General features: G+C 39.4%; 1 protein-coding gene across 13 annotated transcripts in view; it reads right to left on the reverse strand.

The window, feature by feature from the left end:
- LTBP1 (latent transforming growth factor beta binding protein 1) overlaps positions 1–20,698 on the reverse strand; it is a 403,075-nt gene that overhangs the window by 72,965 nt on the left and 309,412 nt on the right. For all 13 annotated transcript variants that reach the window (XM_043553208.1, XM_043553205.1, XM_043553212.1 and 10 more), the window contains 4 exons: positions 17,827–17,949; positions 15,355–15,477; positions 9,079–9,201; positions 3,329–3,454 (listed from right to left, as the gene is read on the reverse strand). In XM_043553208.1, the coding sequence (XP_043409143.1) occupies positions 3,329–3,454; positions 9,079–9,201; positions 15,355–15,477; positions 17,827–17,949 (495 nt within the window). The remainder of the gene's footprint in view (positions 1–3,328; positions 3,455–9,078; positions 9,202–15,354; positions 15,478–17,826; positions 17,950–20,698) is intronic.

Raw genomic sequence — 20,698 nt, forward strand, 5'->3', positions numbered from 1 at the left:
CCCCAACTCTACTTGTTGTATAAACTCTCATTCAACCTGGAAGCCCAATGGGGACAGTACTGTGGCCCCTGGCCAAGCGCAGCGTGGAAAGAGAGCCTTGAATGCTGTGATGCAAAGAAGCCAAGGGATGCTTCTCCACAGGGGTCAGGGGACAGGTGTGTGACACTTAGGAATCTGACCGTCCCAAGGGTCCCAATTTGCCCACTCACATACATTCTGGTGACAATAATGAAACCAAACTCCGGGTCAGTTTATAAATGGGATGGGAAATATTTTTCATGAGTTAAAACTCTACAATGACAACAACAAAAGGAAAAAAAGCTAAAGGATCAAAAGAATTGTGATTTTAAAAAAAAAAAAACATGAATAGGATAAATTGGGATACAGAACAGTGAACTCAGTGAAAGAGGTAAAAAGTTTTCTTTGCTTTCCTATACAAGATAAACACTCAGGCCAGAGGATGTACAGGTGGTGGCGGGAGGAGATGAACCACAGTTCCAAGAAGAAAGCAAAGGAAAGAGGAGGAAGTCTGAACTTCTCTGACATCCATGCACGGGAAAGGAGAAAAACGACCCTTATGATATTTACAGCATGTGGCAACCTGTACTTATTTATATCCACAAAGCCTAACTATGCTATATTGTTTAAAGACAAAAACATAATTTTCTGGTATGTATTATTTACTTACTTATCCCAGATTCTCCTCCTGGAACCTAGGTTCCAAGTGGACAAGAACTATGGGTTTTGCCCTCAGAACAGTTACAATGGGAACACTAACAGTGCCTGGCACAAGACAGGCTCTCTAACTCTGAGCAAATGACTACATGAATTAACAGCTCACCACATACTTCCCACTCCACTCCAGTTGAATTTCAAAAAACACTGTTGTTCTTCATGCCATGTAGGAGAATCAAGGTGTTCCTCCTTCCTCTATCAGGTACATGTTCCCAGAACACCACGTACACAAGGGAATGGAAGGATCCAGTGATGCTGTTTTTATTTCTATACTATCTGCCATGCTAATTGATAACTTGAGACAGTTTATGCTGACAGAGTATGCCTCTTCACTGTGGTTCAGTAACTGTGACCAGACACCAACATCTCTCCTAAGCCACAGGAAATCGGGGAAGGGCTCTCCTTCCCTCAGTTCACGGGGTTCAGTCAGCCCAGTTCAGAACAGGGGACGCCATCCCTGTGTCCCCAAGGCTTCAGCTGCTTAAACCAGAAGCTCAGAAATGAGTTGGTGGATGGGCATGAAGAGAACCAGCCACTTCTCACTGTTCGCTCAAGTCCTATGTACATCAGTTCCACAGCTAAACCCTTGATCACATGGGCTGGCTTCACCCTACACCACAGCCAGGGGTAGAATCAGGACAGACTGCCACCGCCACAAGTTTCAGGCGAAGTCCAACAAAAGAAAATCTGGACTAGTTTAATGTAGTGGAGTAAGCCCATAAAAAATGAAAGCTTTGCAAAGCTTCTTCTAGAAAGAGAATAACATGCCTACTAATTAGGTAGATTTTTAGTTACACTGCCATATATCAGCACCGTATTCTAAATTACCTATTTTATTACTTATAAAATTGTCCAGCTTCTGGAGTAAAAAAAATATGGACCAAGGGTCAAAGAAAGTATACTAAAGTATAGTAATTTACAAAGTACTAGAGGTTTTCTAAAAACACATTTTACAATTCAAGTCTTTGCCAAGTAAATGCCTAACAAAATTAGAACTGCAAGCACATTAGAGTGATTATATAACTCTTGAGTTGCAGAAATCAGTATTTAAAAAGACACAGAATTAAAAGGAAATCACCAACTACAAAAGACAGAGTGGATGTGAACGTATTTGCTTTGGTATATTCTTCTGGAACAATAACTTTGACTAGCGAGCATGTGAAGTGACCTGTGCTGTTCTCTGAATGTAGTTTTTGCAGGGCACGATCATCGGCGGTTATAACTTGGACACTGTTCAGCGAGGGTAGCATCGGAAGCATCAAGCCTGCACCTTTCTGGAATGCAGGAAAACATGAGTCGGGTGTCATCAGTGACTCAGATGGGCTAGCACCCTGGACCCTCAGCCAGGGAACGCTGTGGTCTCTGCAGAACAATTATGTGTTCATGTGGTATATTTCTTAAGAACTCTCGTCCTAAGGTCGAAATATAAAATTAATGTAAAGCTCAAATCACTCCAGCATGGATTTCCTTGCAAACCTCTCATGGCCACCTTTAATGATGTTTTTCTCCATTTCCCAACTTTTGATGGCTTCCAAACCCCTCAAAATCTGCTCGCTCAAACCGCACCCCGCACTATCTCTCTTTTGCTTGAAGCCAAATCTGGCATCAGTGTTTTGTCTACTCAGCAGGAGAGCAATTTCAACAATCTCCTGCTTTTTATAAGATCAGTTTATTCTTCCCAATATAATAATTAGTTTCAGATGACCCTGGTCGCTGTTCCTCGGCATGACTCCACTGTGGTACCAGCAAGGAGAGCAGGCACTTCCTGTTGCGCTGTTTGTTTTTTTTTTTTAGGGCAAAGAATTTCGGTACTATCATGAGCCCAGCACAGAACCTTTGTAATTTACTTCTTTAAAACTTCAGCTGGGTTTTGATTACCTAGATGCTCAAAGAGACAGACCGAAATTACGATTATGGGAATCTCCTGTGTTTACTTTGAAAAAGGTTCAGATGAATTATTCCTCAATGTATCAAACTATAATAAATCATGAAGAACACACATCTTATGAATAAGAACAGTGCTGGATCCCTGCAAACACACAGAGGTGGCAAACAGGGAGCCAACATGGTTATCTCAATGTCTTATACCGCAATTAACTTTAAAGGCGATAATAAATACCCATGGAAAAGAAAACTGCCTGAGAGCTAAGGATGTTAGAGAAATACCTGGAAAATCTCTGTTAACAGTGGTAGAAAAATCATGCAAGACATGTTTACAACGATGAGGATGATCGATATGACCCCTAATCAAAACTGGCAGAGGACGGATTTCCATCAGGGAGGTTGCTCGATGTCTCCTCCAGGTGTACCTAAAATCATCATGTCCTGCAGATTTCAACCAATTAATTCAGTACCAGAAAGGAATCATCTGTGAGTATTTTCACCAGCATAACCTTAGGTCATCCTACTTGTGAACCCTAGCAATCCCCAAGCCATGACTGCAGACAGGAGTCACCTTTACGCATACATACTTTGAGGCCTTCAATTATGAGTATCTCTTGGTGTCCTCCAGTCTTTGCCTGCTTAAATAGAAAGCAATCTCCTCTCTGCTTTAACATGAATTAATTGCATGACCCCTTATGGTTTGTCTTACCTTCACATGTACGGCCATCTGCTGAAATTGAGAAACCCTGTTCGCAGACACAGTGAAAAGAACCATCTGTGTTTAGACACTCTCCATGAGGATCACAGAGTCCAGGCTGTTCACATTCATTAATATCTGGAATTGAAAAGAGTTCCAAATACGTGAAAAAAATTTTTCCTTTGGTTTCATATGATAGCAGACATACAGTAAGCAAATCCATCACAAAAGGGTCAGACACTTATTTTGTGGCACAACTATCCTGTCTGTATATATACCAGACCACAAATTGGATTGTTTTAAGAGAGAAACTATTTAGGTCAAATCACATGAATAAGCCAATGTTCAACCATTTTTAATCTACACAAAGAGTATTTTTGCTTTCATAGGTTCAACCTGGAGGCCCCCCCATGTTCCCCCCCTGCCCCCATTTAATTTTAAGACCTGTTGGAGGCTTACAAACATTCTAACAAAAAATTTCTCTGAGAAATAGTCTTTATCAGTGAGCATGCTGTGTTCCCCTCGCCCTCCTCCATTTCCACGCACACAAATCTGTTCTAACACCAAGCATGCCACCTCCACCCCATCCTCTCCTACGATGTGAACTTTTTTTTTAAGTTTTTATTTTTGAGAGAGAATGCGCACGTGCGAGTGGGGGAGGGACAGAGAGAAGGAGAGACAGAGGATCCCAAGTGGGCTCCATGCTGACAGCAGAGAACCTGATCATGATCCAAGCCAAGCTGGATGGTTAACCAACTGAGCCACCCAGGCGCCCCGATGTGAACTTGAGGGCACAGATGGACACATCTTATTGACAGTGTTTGGCTCCAAGTGGCACTTTACATATGTCTGCCGAATATATAAATGAAATAGACTCCAATCTATATTTGGTTGAAAATGGATAAAAGAAATAAAAATACAAGAAAAAGAAGACCTTTCAGACCAGGGAAGTGTTCATTACCTGCACAGCTTTGTGATGATGCAATTAGGGAATGAGGATCAAATGCCTAGTGCAGAGCCTAACATACAGCTAAGGGCCAAAAAGTGGTAGCTATGATTATTTTTTTATAATGTTTATTTATTTATTTTGAGAGAGAGAGAGAGAGAGAGAGAGAGCGAGCAAGCATGAGCAGGGGAGGGACAGAGAGTAAAAGAGAGAGAATCCCTGATGTGGGGCTCCATCTCACGAACTACAAGATCATGACCTTAGCTGAAATCAAGAGTCAGACACTTAGCCAGATGAGTCACCCAGGTGCCCCAGTAGCTATGATTATTAAGACTCATGAACAAATAATGCTGTAAACTTGTGTTGGCCATCTTATACTCTGCTTGTCCTGAATGAAGAATGATTATGCTCCTCATGGCCAGGGTCATGATTCACTCCTAAACACTGATAGTACATGAAAGTGAAATGTTCATCAAACTAGTCCTAATCATTTTGGATAGCAGTGCTCACACTGACCACATCAGCAATCCTGGAGAATGGTTCACCTAATCACACTGGTACTGACACAGGCAACTACCTATTTGCACTTGTTTTAATCGTTGTTTTACTCAGCTGTGTCTCTTATTACAACGATTGCCCCTTGAAGAGAACTGCATAGTTGAACGGAGTCCCTAACTCCTACTACAGCACATTCATAGTGTATTACGAATATTTGCCCACCACAAAATTTCAGTGATGTTCATTCTCTAATTAAACCATGATTGGTTGAGGAATTCTTAGTTAACTGGGGCCATGAAAACTATCACAGGTTCTTGGCACCTTGCAGGCAGGAACCCTAGTAAGGCTTTTGCCCTACCTTCCTGGAGTCTCCTAAACCCTCCTTTACCTCTTGGTAAAGAGGCCCTTGATACATCTTTCTAGAAGTCCATCTCTAATTCAATTAAAAACACTTACTGAATGCTTTTTTAAAAAACAAATTTAATGTTTATTTATCTTTGAGGAAGAGATTGAGAGAGACAGAGCAAGAATGGGTGAGGGGCAGAGAGAGAGAGAGAGACAGAATCCAAAGCAGGCTCCAGGCTCTGAGCTGTCAGCCCAGAGCCCGACACGGGGCTTGAACCCATGAATCGCAAGATCACGACCTGAGCCGAAGTCGGACACTTAACCAACTGAGCCACCCAGGCGCCCCTCACTTACTGAATGCTTTCTATGAGAAGGCTGAACAGGCTGGGGCACTTGCCATTTTGAAGCTCACCGTGTAATGGGGGGCAGGAGCCAACACGAATAACTGCCAAGCTTAATAGGCACATGGGAAAGGTATGGATTATAAGCCCTTCCTAGTGACTTCCAGAACATGCCAAACCATCAACCCTACAGTTCTCCTCCAGAAAGTCATCCCTTTCTATGCATCCAGAATGCAGGTGGTCTTCCTTTTACCTGCTCATCTCATTGTGTGACAGAAATGCTGGCAGTATCACTGATTTATTCACTTCTCTGAATTAATCCTTAACTCTTCACCATTCCATCCACCATGTAATTCGCACTAGCTGGCCTAACCACCACTGAATCAAAATAAGAAACCAAGCAGGAATTACTCATGTTTTCTTAACAATACTCCCCCATTTTTGTTATTGGCACTAATTTAAAAATATTTCAAGGAAGAGCAATGAATCATTTTCTATTCGACTATTTCTCAATGTGACTTCACTCTGTGAAATTCTTCACTTCTTTTATAAAATCTCTGATACCTTCTATGATTGGTCTCTACTTACTGGTAATACCTTACATTGGTCACCTCTTTTTAACTCTGACCTTCTCTGGGCTTTTAGTTGCATTCTTTCTTCCCAATCTGCTGCCCTGAGTTACTTCTATCTGGGCAACAAGGTTCAATAAAGTTCCCCTGGCCTAGGGGTCAAGCCCAAGGTCCATATCCATCTGGTGAAACCCAAAAGGTTATCCATAGGCTTATTTTATCCTATGCCTCAATGTTGGCCCTTTAAACGCTGCCAGCTTGCAACTCTGCACAGGGAATAATGTGCATAAAGTTCTTGCTTCAAGAGAAGTCACTGATTAACAAATAATTGTCTAAAAAGTTTGATGACAGGAACTGAAGACGAATTCCCAGACTTTTTTCCAGGAAACCGCTAAAAAAGAACAACATGAGTATCTGGAACTAGAGAAACATATGCATTCAATTTGGGTTGTACTTATTGAGGCATTTCTAAACTATGCTGCTAGTAACTCAGCTGAAAGCCAGACTATATTTAAGTTGGGTTTCTTTCATGGGTCCGAGATTCCACAGAAATTCACAGTTTGGCATGTGTAAGTCAAAACGCGAAACTGAAGTGTGTTCTGAATCTCAAATGTACGCTGTCACATTCCTACACAGACTATTAACATGGAATTTCCATGCTGTCTGTATCTCAGCATTAATTTTGCTGGGGGAAGAGACTATTACACTTCCAACTGAAAATGCCTTACTGAACATGGAACTATCTTCAGATTGTTAGGTAAAGTTTAAAGCTTACGTCTATCACACATGGTCATTCAAATATGTCCTATGGTTATTAGCACTGGCATCAATTACATTGTCAGCATTAAAACAAACTCTGAAATCTACGCCCATGTACAGAATGTGACTAGCCATGAGACTAGACAGAAGTAGACCAGTGACTTCAGGCAGAGTGAAAGATCACCAGGCTGTCTCCACTGACACAGCCAAAGGAGAGGATTTAAGACATGCCATTTAGTACATGCCGTTGTAAACAGCCTCTAATCAGAGAAGGTCGGTGATGTAGCAAATTCATAGATAATATTCTTTAAACATTACTAAAACCCGTTTCAGGAATATTTTTCATTTGTTTGGATTTAAGTTTTTCAAGCACACATTGTAATTTATTCTGGAAAACAAGAATCACCAATGTGACAGAGCATGAAGTCAATTTAATAATGATTTAGAGTTCATAAAACATGTTTGGAGGAGTGACATATTTGAGTTGATATCAAATCACAAATTTAATGTACTGAGAGAAGACAGTAGTGCAATTAATAAATCATATGACTAAATTACTTCCTTATGATTTGACTCTAGAAGTTTATGAAATCTGCAATATGAAATCACTATCCACTTACACAAGGCTTGGTTTGCCTCTAGCAGGTCAAAACATTGTGGGGGAAAGGAATTAGAAAAGAACGAGAAGTTAGAAAAGAAAGTATTACTTTTAAACCCAAATGTCTATAATAAAAACAGGATACAGTTGTTTTTTAGGGGGCATCTCTTGGCATTTTTATATAAGCCAAGATCCATTTTAAGATGCAAAAGTCCCAAAATGGAAATATTCACACATAATTTTATAATTCAAATATTTCTTCTCTATTGTATTAAACCCAAGCACATGTAATTTCTGCATTGGAAATACTAAACACTTTAAATTCACCTTACTACATCAAGATGGCAAACAAATAGAGGGTATCACAGTATAGTTAAATCTTGGGATCAGTAAGTAAATTAATTTTAAAAGATCTTGAGGCCAGGGCTCATGTCTTTTGTATTTCAGTGACACACAGCTGGGTGTGTGGGTAATGGTACGGACATAGGGTAGAGTAATATTTCAGTACCACATCGTAGAGAGTACAGACCATCTACCCTGTCAAGTACTATACATCTGGGGCATGTGAAAGGAGACACAATTGATGACAATCTACAATAAGAAAGTCACTCATGTCCAGTAGCAGTAGATAAAGAGGAACTCTAACAATCCTTTACTTATATGTACTTTGGGATAGTAATGGAGGGGAGACAATGATTAAAAAAAAATTTATCCAAGTAGCAGAAATGAATCCGTATAAAGGTAAATATAAATGAGAGCCTTCAATGGAAACAACAGGCATGGATTTATGAAGACTAATGTAAAGGAAAACTTGGGGGGGTGGTGTTTAGATAACCTGATTTTTTAGTCGCAGCATTACTGGTAACTCAGTGTGCTATACTGGGGGGAAAACACTGAATCTCACAGTCTTCTTTATTTTGGCTATAAATGAAGTAATAATCGGTAGGGCAATGTAGAGCAAAACAGCAGAAAAAGATCTTGGATTCGAATCTCAGCTCTACTACTTATTAGGGAGGAGCATGCTAATTAACTTCTCTGATCCTCAGTTACTCATGCACCAAATGGATATTTAAAAAAGCTGCCTGTTCAATTCTCTAAAAATCCCTGAGGTACCTACAGTAATCGGCACATAGTAGGTGTTTGATTAAAGCTCTTGTGATTGGTGCTGTGTTCTTATTAGTACCTTGTTTCCTCTACACCTTTGTTTGGGAGATGAACTGTGATAGCCCTTTGAAGAAATAGGAAATCCTATCTTCTATACCTTTATACTTTTGACCAAATTATTAATGAGGTTTTTTAGGAAGAGGAAAAGCTGGATACAGGATAAAACAGGGATCAAGACAAGGACAGATAAATACCAGCAATGAGACAAAATGAAATACACCCACGAAGGACATAAAAAAGCCAGTCTTTATAATATAGCACCAAGATTGGCCCGTGGAAGAACAGCAAAGTACAGGTGACCTCAGCTGCCACGATAGCTTGCAAAGCTGGCACACAGTTCCAAAAGGCAGGAGTTTCGGTTACCATGGTGCAGTGCAAAGTGAGAACTTCTCATACTTGATGCAGACCCAAGAAAGATATTTTAATACCATTAACTGGCACAGCTCATTTATATACAAACGGGTAAAGCCACAGACTATATTCAGAAAGCATCACAGAACTGAACAACTATGTAAATTAGGACTTAAAAAACAGAGAAATACCTTGACATCCTTTATTGTCATTTAGCTGGAATCCATCTGGACACGTACAATCATAGGACCCTTCGGTGTTAATGCAGTCTCCTCCCTGGCAAACACTCTTGTCCTCCAAGCATTCATTGATATCTATAAGTCAATTAAAATAATTTTAAAGGTGGAATAAACTATATTTAAAAAAACTAAACATTACCCTTACACATAAAAATCACATAAATGAACATTGTTTTACATTTCACACAATACATGATTTTTAATGGAGGAAAGATTTCTAACTATCAGAGTTTTTTGAAATGAAGTATTTTGAAAAGATTTTGGCTTTGAACAATACATAAATTAAAGTTTCAACATCAAATGAAATTTGCAAGAGGAAAAGTCAAAACTCTGTACTAAACAATTTACTTGTTTACATTCTTGGTGATAATAGGGAATAAAAAAGATTCTTCAAATACGTATTAAGAATATCTTGAGCATCTATTTATACAAGATCCTGTATTATGCATTACAAGAAAAATTTGAAAGTATTTGGCATGATTCATGCTCACAAAGAGAAATGATTGTTCAAAGAAACCCAAATTATATTAATCAAAATGAACACGAAATATCACATTGTTTTATAAGTTCAAAAAAATTTAAGCTAAGAGTTGTCAAAATATATCTTGTCAATCACTTGTCAAAAGAATGGTACCAACTTCACGTGTCACATGGATTTAGAGAAGAGGTATCATAAAAAAACAAAGGTGGCTTTGCCTAACAGAAGGGATTTACTTGAGGCCTGGACAGCAGGGTGGAAAGTGGAGGAGGGGAAGAAGAGATTTTGGAGGGAAAGGGAATCAGCAAGATCAAAAGCTTCACTGAAGCCACTTACTCAGCAGCTATCACCAATAGGTTTGAGGTTGACTGGATTCTTTAAATGTATGTATTTATAGCATATGTGCAACTAAACATGGTTTACGTTACCAATAATGAGTTCTGACTGTGAGCGTGTGAGACAATTAATGACCCCCCTCATGGCATGAATGCTGGGCAGATCTTTCAAGAGGGCTGTTTATTACCACATTTACTTCCAGTCAGAGCTCATTATCCCTAACACAGTCCATGACTCCCTCTTCTGTTGTCTGTGCAGGATTTCAATTATTAGCACTGCAGAAAGCTGAGGAACAAAAACGTCTTTGTTTTCTCAGAATTCTGGCATAGGATGGCATTTCTTGCAAATAATTATGATTGCTGTGAAAATGCATGAGAAGTTCCAGGAAGAAGTGAACATGGAGACCGCTGTAGTCTCAACCTCCCTCGCTGTCTCATTCAAAATGCTGGCACACCAGCTTAAATTTTCCTCATAGAACCCAATCCACTTAACTAACTGGCTCCTGTACCATTCGTGAGTCAAATAAAAGAGAAATAAGAAAGCAGCTTATAATTTTATTCCACCAAAAGGAAAACAAGTTATACTTGTTTTATGCTTCCCCTACATCAAAATGTTTCTGAATCCTGATCCTAAAAATAAAACCCAGCCAATGTGACTTTGTCACAACTGAAGTGGGTTATCACTTCTTCTTTAGTGTGTTTTTCCGACTTCACTGACGTATAACTTATATACAATACGTGCATCTAATTTTAAGAATCCAGTTCGATGACTTTTGACAAATGTAGATACATTCTTGTGACCACGGTCGGAATCAAGGTACAGGCATTTCTGTATCGGTTTACATCTGCTGGGATCACTGTTGGATTCTTCTAACATTGCAAAATGCAATCATTTTTTAAGGAACTGTGAGAGATCTCTGTAAGAACGCTATTCTGTAGTTACATAAGGCTTGTGACATTTCCCTTTGACTCTTTTGCCAGTCTGACCTTAAAATTTCCATTCATAATTAATCTAATGTCTTGGGTGTTAAACTGCCATGGAAGAGATGCTAAAAGAAAATTATGCACGAGACAGGTAAGAGCGTATGCAGGCATAAGTGTCCCCGTGAAATGTGAATACGCCACAGAATATTTTGTTCACCAGCGAACTGACCCTTGCGAAATCAAGATTTCTAAAAGATTTCTAATTGAGAACAGGCTTTTAGATATAAATTCTATGAAAATAATTTATAAGCCCCAAATCTCTGATTTATTTTCAATAATGACTGTGCCAAATGGGGATAAATGCTAGTCTACTATGAATCTTTGCCTTAAAATATGCATTAAATGAATCAACTGGACCAGCCATAGGAAAAAAAAAAGGTGTAGGCATTTCCATCACCCTAAAAATTTCCTTGTGCCCTTTTTCTGTGTGGCTTCCTCTGATCAGCACAGTGTCTTTGAGATTGATCTAAGTTACTGTGTGTACCAACAGCTCTCTCTTCTTTATTGCTTAGTACTGTGCCATATGAAGGTGCCACAATTCGTTGACCCATTTACTTAGGATGAGTAGCTGAACTGTTTACAGTGTGGCTATTATGAATAAAGTTTTGATAAACATTCATGTGTACGTCTATGTGTAACCAGAAGCTTTCATTTTTTCCTTGAGTAAATTCCTAGGGGTAGAGTAGCTGGGTCACAGAGTAAGTTTACTTGTGATAAAACAGCCTCCTAAGGTGGCTACACCACTTTACATTCCCAAGGCAGGCGTAAGAGCTCCGAGTTTCCATATTTATCCTAACAGCTCTACAGCTATTCTAATGAGTGCTGAGTAGGTGGTTGGTTTTGTGATTTACCTTTCTGTGTTCTGCAGGAAACTGAGATAACCAAGGAAAGGCATATTTGATTATCAGCATTATGTGAAAAAATCCCAATTCAAAAAAGATGAAGGAGAGTCCTGAGAGCATGTATTTCATCAACAAGAGAAATACTCCATTACCTAGATGTTTGCCTTAGCATAATGGAAGCATATCAGCTTTGTTCACACTACTTTAAAATAATTTCATGTTCATGCATTTTTCAAAATCTAAGAGAAATAACATGTGAGAAAAAGAAACAATATCTCATGTTTATAAATAACTGTGTAGATTTGAAAACTCAGTGCATTAGAGTCTGATTTAATCTAAATTTTTTTCAGACCTGAATTCAGATCTTCAAAGAGCAAAAAAAAAAAAAAAAAAAGTAGTTGAATGTTAAAAGAGCCCAACACTGAATTGTCCTGCAACACCACCTAGGGTGGCACGAAAGATAGACAGAGCCCTTCTAGGATTTGAGCAACAGGCTTTAAGGAAACAAGAGTTAATCTTGGTTACTCCTTCACTGCTAAATCCTCAATCCTTTGCATTGGTCAAAATCACCAGGACTCTCTACCCTGTTAAATCCCATGGTCAGTCCTGGCCTACATCTTCCCCAGCAGCAATATGTGTCAAACATTCATGTCAAAGTTCATGACTCCCTAATCTCTGAAGTGTTTTCTTCTCTTAGATTTTGATTTTCCTCTTTCCTCTCCTGCCACATGTTCTCAATCCCCTTTGCTAATTCCTATTCTCCTCCTCACTTATAAATGAAAGGCCAGGACTCCATCTTTGGACCCCTTCTCTCTTCTAGCCATACTCACTCCCTTGGTGATGTCTTCCAATTTTATGGCTTAAACACTATCTCTATACATGTTAATGATTCCAAACCCAGGACTCACCCCTGAATTCCACATGCACAGTTCCAACTGCCTTTCAGAGATCTTCATTCGGATACTCATTATAGACATCCCAAACTTAAAGTGCGCAAGTTAAACTCCTAGTCTCTTCTACAAAGCCTATTTCTCAGTGCCTTTGCATCTGCTAGTCCTTTGAACGGAATGGTCTTCCAATAAATAATCAAATGCCATTATCTCAAAGAAACTTCTGCTTGCCTCTGTAAGATCATCCCCCTCCCTGTATACCCTCCTTTATTTTCCTCCATAGTGTTTACTGCCACTTAATGAACTATATGTTTTACTTGTTTATCATGTGCATCGTTAACTCCCTCACTAGAATGTTAGCTCCACAAAGGCAGAAATTGCCTGTTTGGTTTATTGCTGTATATCCTGTACCCAGGTCAGTACCTGGCACAAACTGGCACTCAGGTATTTGTTGAATGAATGCATACATGAAAACATGAGTGATTTCTGACTTGGAATGAAGTGTCATAGGAAACAAATACTAGCACTTCTCCTCACCTTTTTGGATTGGTCCACAAAGAAAAGACCGAGAGAGACGGGCCACAGAAAGAGTGAATCCTGTATCGGTCTCAGGTTTTGCAAGGGACTAGCATGGAGCAAAGACTGTGACAGGGTAAGGAAGATGCTAAGGGAGGTATGGAAGGAGAGACTGTATCTAGAAGGGGAACATGTCCAAGGCAGAGCCTTTGATGGCTGCGATGCCAAGGCCTCTAATGACCCGGACAGCTGAGGCCACCCTTCACAGACTGAGTGGCTACCGAGCATGCTGGAGTAAGTAACACACAGAAATTAGCACAATCCTTGGGATTCTGACTCTGCGAGAAGGCCAGCAGAACTGTAGGGTAACACTGCAAGAAAACAAGGCCTTTGCCAGAGTTATTAGAGGAAAGTTACACATGTAAATACAAAAGCCAACAAGAAAGACGGTTCTTCCTCCCACAGCTGTGAGAGGGGTGTGAACAGTAACAGCTCAGTTAATTACAGCTACATAACACTGGGGATGGTCAGAAACACCACTAGTTGAGAATTAGCAGGCTGAAGTGCTATTATAGTTTCAAAGGGAGCACTGAATTAGTTGAATGGATTCCAGTCCTATTTATAACCTAGAACACGAGGGAAATGAGCCCTGACTTTAAGAGAAAAAGGACTGATTATATACTCCAAAAGAAACTTTCTTATTGAATATATATTAACAATGATGAGCAAATTGGCTAAAAAGCTTTTGTTTGGCTTTTCACACAACTGATGTTGATAGAATAAAAATTCCGGACTTCTGATGAGACAGTTACACATGAAAACAGCCAAAAAAAAGGAGCATGCCTTCTACTGAGGACCAATCAATGGCCTGGTTACCCTCTTGGCCAGGTCAGAGATTTGGGCAGGAGAGATGCTGGGGGTCAATTTACGTTTTCAATGCCTTAGCATGTGCCTTGTCACATACTTACTTCTGGAATAGGTTGTTCATGACTAGCTCCCAGCTACACGCCCTCTTCTCCCACCTTGGAAAGCCACCATGTTGAACCACCCATATGTGCTGGAGTTCCCAATACCTGATTTCTTAAGCAAATTTCATTACTTTGGTTTATCACTTGTTTGACTATTTATCAAGAGGTATGTTAATTACAACTTTTCACTGGAGTTATCAGCCCTTTAAAGAACACCATTATCTTAAGATCAAATCCTAGATGATTTGCTGATTCAGCAGTAACATCTTAGGGCCTCTGAAACTGCCCCCAACTGCCCTCCAGAAAGGTTGTCCATGCTGGCACAAAGTTCTTTGGTTAGTAAAACAGGAGGCTATAAAGTATAACGGATCTTTCCCAACCAACAGGGACTGACAAATGAGAAAGCTATCATAGCCATTTTTCAATGTATGACACACTGTGCCACAAATATGTCACATTTGTTCAAGTCACAAACCACTCACTAAAAACCTCATGTGCTTCTCTCCAGAGTGGGGTTCAGACCCTCACTCACAACTCTAACTCTCCATGTGAGACACAACCCTGCCAAGCTCACATTCCTGGTTTCACAACTGACAGGGCTTACTTGCAGTACAACAGAGGGTAAATTGGGAAAAAATGGTTAGTTGGGTAGACAGTGAGCAGAGACAATTCACATGTGAACAGGCTGGTGACAGACCAGCCCTGTAGCCCAGACCACCCCAGGGGTTCTGAGGCATGGCCAGGCAGTGGTGTAGTAGGTAGTTAACAATTACACCATGCTGTATACCTGGCGTATCTTTTAGACCTATTTAGGCAAAACGCTCAAAACTGAATTAAACTTTAGCTCTTAAAAACTTTTCAGGAATCTGGAAAATTAATTTGTGTTTACTTATTTGGATGCTGGACCTACATACACAAGGTGTTACCATTCAGAACTATATACCCAGGAGAAACCATCTAAAGCTGAGAGAATCTAAGGCTAATTCAATTCTTTACTCCTTTAGTTGGCATAATTCTTCTAGAAAACAGTTCTAAGCAGTACAAGGAAAGCCTGCATTCTACCAGCTTCTTTTCATTATTTGTGTGACCATGAGGCAAATGTTTTTCCAGGGACCTAATGTCCTCAACTGTGAAGTCCAAAGGTTGGATTCAAGAAGAGAAGCCAGGATGATATCCAGATCTCTCTAGGACTCTGCAATCAAGAGCAGTTCTCACCTTCACAGTGGTCTCCAAGGGTGGATGCTCTGTAACCCTGGTCACAAACACAGAGGAAGGAGCCCTCTGTGTTCCTGCACTGTCCATTACTGCAGAGATGATGATGCTGACATTCATCAATATCTAGGAACCAGAGGGTAAAAAGAAACGGTAGAAGTGGTGCTTTAAAAATATTTTTAATCATGCATGTAAAAAAAGGTCTATAAACTAGTTTATAATTAATTTAGCCTCTTCATTAAACTGATCTCTAATAAAAGGTCATGAATCCTCCAGTAGGAAAAATCCAGATGAACTTAAAATCTTAATCTGTGAGCTAAGAATCTGCACATATTCATCCCAATATTTACTGATGGGTGGCAAATGCTTTGCTGTTATCTATAAACCTGAATGAAGCTTCCTGAGTCTCTTGTACAGGTTCAAATAGAACACTCTTGAGTTTAAAAGCATTTATGCCTATAATAATCTAAAGCAGAGGTCAGCAAACTACAGCCCACTTCCTACTACTGTAAACAAAGTTTTCCTGGAAAATAGCATCACATATTCATGTACTGTATGTGTACATATACATGTACACATATTCATGTCCACATATTCATGGTCTCCTGTACAGGAGAAGTTTGCCGAAGTGTCAAGTCAATGAATGTCTTCATTTCTTTTTCACGGATATACCTGTCAGCCCCCTAGCAATTAGACTTCCCTAGTTTTTCTTTCCTTTCCCTCTCTCCCTCTCTCTCTCTGAATGATTTGCTGGCCAAATCTAATGGCCCTTCCCTCCTCTCAGCCAATCTGATATCTACATTGCCACTGAATCTCTCTCTTCCTTAACCCACATATCCTCAGCTTAGAGATGATTTGTTTTGTAACCTCAACCCTGAGCTCAGGCTAAAGCACACTCGTGTCCACACAATAGAAGACACAATGATACATTACACTTATTCAGCTATCTTACCCTTAGATTTTAAGTTTCTTGAGGGCAGGGACTATGTCTACCACATCCTTTATTACTTAAATGATCTAGTGTTTTACAGTGAACAGGCATTAATTCATGTTGCTGTTGACAGACTTTGTTCCTCACATCTGAGCACATTTATCTACTGCTGGCAATGTGATTCTAGAAGAGTCAACAAAACATCAGTTTTCACAGTGACCCCTCACAACTCTGCTCTCCTCACTCTGCTTACAGCATCAATTTGATTATCATGGCATTTTGGCACCTAAAATCAGTTTTCCCCAATGGATAATCTGGTGGGTGGTTTTGCATGTGTCTGACTTATTTTTGGTACTGACATCACAGGCTCTTCAAAATAAGGGATGCTGAATAGGATAGCCTGATTATCTTATCTGTAGGTTTCTCTTATTATATATACATTTGTAGTATTTTATGCATGATGGGCATTTGATAAATGCTTGGCTAATTAACAATTAAGGTCAAAAGTCACAAAGTAAAGTATAAATACTTTGAGACAGACTTGCAGAATCCAGAACAAGTTATTTAATTTATCTGTGTACATGGATATGCTTGTGTGTGTTCTTCTCTTCTAGACTGGCTATTGTAATGTCTTTCCATGTTCAAGAAGGGGAAAATTGGGGACTGTTCTGATAATACTGGTAGATCTCGTTATAGGACCATCACATATTGTCTTTTATAATAGCATCCCAAGAGATATTGGTACACACTATTCAAAGTTTACATATAGACATGGATAGGATTTATTTCCTTATAATAAACAAATTGGCCTTGTAGAGTGTGTATTCTGTTCTTAAATGAAATTCAAATGATCTTTCTTTTCAAAAACTCGAGACACTTGATACTTGTCATAGGTGAAACCATAAATATCTTCAATCTCAGGAAGCATATACTTATTGAGAAGTAAAGTGATTCTGCATGAGGTTCGATGAAATACATATACTTTTACTCTAAGGTCAACCACAGCAAGGTCCAAAATACTATCACTGGTGGGAAGAGGATTTATTTCACAAACCTTATCAGTGATATGAGGGGGATGCTACTTACTGCAATCTTGCTGAAAATTCTTGATTGTTAAAATTTTTTTAAAAGGGAAAAATGGTGAAAAGCTGACTACACACAAAAACTAAGGTCATTAACATTCCACAGCCTAAAACTGGGCTGATATAGTAACATTCTAATTGCTGAAATCCTAGTAGGTAAAACTTACAAATGAATTTAATGGAACTGATTTTCTGCAGTAAGGAATTACACAGAGAGCAATAATTTTCCTTCCTAATATTAATGCTCAGCCACTGCTCACAAATACTTTTTTTTCAAATTTAGCCCTTTTCCATCCTGTGCTATTGACTTTTCTGACTTAAGCTGAGGTCCCTTGCTTTCTTGCACCATTAAGCAATCATCCAGGTTGTTTCTGAAAGACACACTCACTTCACGGAGGACACTTTTTTCAGGGCAGGTGCCTCTAACTAAAATCACAGTAGGTCACATAACCACACTCCTACCTTCACACTGGTCTTTTGCTGCTGACAGCTGGTAGCCCTGCCCACAGGTACACTGGAAGGAGCCCTCAGTGTTCTTGCACTGCCCTTTTATGCACAGATTCCCCTGCTGACACTCGTCAGTATCTGTAAATATAAACAAGGACAATTTTTTTAAATTAGGTCTCTATCTTATCGAAACTCTGAGACTACAAATCAAGCTATAAGACCACGTCCTAAAGATCAATGTCTAACTACTGTTTTCTTCTAAAAATATATTATTTTTTTTTAATTTTTTAAACGTTTACTTATTTATTTTTGAGAGAGGGTGAGCGAGTGAGTGCGCGTCAGAGTGCGCACAGTGGGAGAGGGGCAGAGAGGGAGGGAGACACAAAATTCAAAGCAGGCTCCAGGCTCTGAGCGGTCAGCACAGAGCCCAACACAGGGCTGGAACCCATGAACTGTGAGATCATGACTTGAGCCAAAGTCGGACGCTTAACCGATTGAGCCACCCAAGCGCCCCTAAAAATATCTTATTATTTAAAATGCATCTGAAAGTTTTTGCCAGGAGAATTCCATTTGTTGCAATCCTTCCCCTCAAGTAGTACTAACAATTATCTGTTTCCTGATCAAAGTTGTATTTCTTATCCTGTCATGCGGCATTAATCTTGTGAATTATATCCTGATAGAAGCAAGGTGTCAGATTATCCCATGTTTCCTGAAATAGCTCCCAACACTATTACTGTAATAGGACCTCATGAATTCATTTTTAATTTTTTAAGAAAAATTAGCTTTACTAGCAATTTTTGTTTCACTTATTTATAAATAAAAGGCATCACAACACAGTAAGTCCTGACTGCCAACAGAGAAACGAAATAAGCGAGCTGAATTTCATTTGAAGAATTATTTTCTACCTTTCCAAATGCTCTAAGTCTATTAGCTTTAGGAGGGGTCGACAGCAAAGAACAGCCTACACCATATTTTCTTTCAGCACATTCAATTAAATACTTGAGATGTCAGCTTAAGATCTTAAGACCAACAACAGCTCGTGTAGCCTGTTGGATCTCATGTAACGTCTGACAACATTTTTAGTGCCTTGGCCTCTTTCTGACTTTCTCAAAGAAGATGACAAATTAAGCATTCCCATGTGAAGATGTCTGCAGCGAAAATATACCGTCCATTCTAAGCACTGTCCAAGCAGACATCTTACATAAGTTACTCATTTATGTTGGGAATACTGTCAGAAGTAATTCATTTTAAGTAATGACACACACATTTGGAACAACTTGAGGTAATCCAGTTATCTTGAATAAGGTGATCTTTGGGTCTTTAAGATGACCAAGGGGAAACCCCTTTTTCTTTTCTGATGAGGCACAAAATTCCTATGACAAAAGAACGCTTTCTAATAAAATAGGCATGCAGGACAAAAGTCTTCTCTCTCCTGTGCCAAAAGATAAATAGAAAGTATCATTTTCACCAAGCATGATTTCTTTAAGGGGCTTTTTAAACATATTATTATGACAAATCCATCCCAGAGTTAAAACAGAGACTATCCCTAGGTATTTATAAATTTAGGACATACAGTGCTTAAATGTATAAAGAGATAACAAAGACACAGATACACAAAAGATATAAAGAAACAAATACTGATTTAATATACTAGATGATATGCTTACAACCTGAAAAAAAGTTTTCAGGACCTTTAGCGACATGAAAACAAAGTTAATATTTAGCACTAAGGTGAAATTGGCAGTTGTTGCAATATTGGAAAAGGGACAGATTTTTAATTTTTTAAATATTTATTTATTTTGAGAGACAGAGTGAAAGAGAAAGAGAGAGAGCAAGAGAGCACAAGCAGGGGAGGGGCAGAGAGAGGCAGTGACACAGAATCCGAAGCAGGCTCCAGGCTCTGAGCTGTCAGCACAGAGCCCGATGTGGGGCTCGAACCCACAAACCATGAGATCATGACCTGAGCCGAAGTCAGACACTTAACCAACTGAGCCACCCAGGCGCCCCGGAAAAAGGATAGATTTAAGATCTGGGAAGAATTTACATCTTTGAGCTGATGTAGTTTGGGAAAGACTATGAAATTATTAGATGAAAAAGGATGTTATGCGATTTATTATTATAAAAAGGGTAGGCTTTGACTGGGAGTAAGGAAAATAATTAGTCCATAAGCAGGTTTCCAGAGCAGAAGATGGGGATCTTGCCTGATCCTATCCCAGACCATAATGCAAAGGAAAACTGGAATAGGGGCCAAGGTTAAATGCCACGTGGAGAGAATAGCCCTTTCACACCTCCAACCTTTGATTATGTGTTGCTTTCTCTTCCTCCTAAGTTCTTCTCCCCTCCATATTCAAAATTTTCAGACCAAGGTTGAACAGCAGCACCTCTGTGAAGCTTTCCCAGAAGTGTGCACACAGGATTAGCCACAGACTTCTTGGCTTTAACAGAGCCTTGTACACACTTTTAATGTGGTGCATAACAACGTCAACTACATGTCACTCTCTGTCCCGACATAATCTCCTTCTCCCCATATAAGCTCTGTTTTTGTATTATCACACGCAATCCTCACATCACCTGAGTAAGTACCATTATTGTTGCCTTTTTGCAGATGAGTAAGGAAGGCTTAGCAAATTAAGAAAACTTATCCAAGCCCACACAGCTTCTGAGTGACTGAATGAGGGTTTGATACACTACAATCCTCCTTTTTAAACTAAGCTCCAGACTTCATTTGGATTTTACAGGGTTGTTTTTTTTTTTTTTTATAATACATCACTGATAATGTTAACTTCATCATGTGGTCCTCTATCTATTATAGTAGTAGGTTTGCGTCTTTTCCAGCCAATAAAAGTGCTTTGAGAGATTAAAACCTCTCAGCATCTGCATTTGAACA

This window comes from Prionailurus bengalensis, chromosome A3 (assembly GCF_016509475.1).
Source record: "Prionailurus bengalensis isolate Pbe53 chromosome A3, Fcat_Pben_1.1_paternal_pri, whole genome shotgun sequence".
Classification (NCBI taxonomy): Eukaryota; Metazoa; Chordata; class Mammalia; order Carnivora; family Felidae; genus Prionailurus; species Prionailurus bengalensis.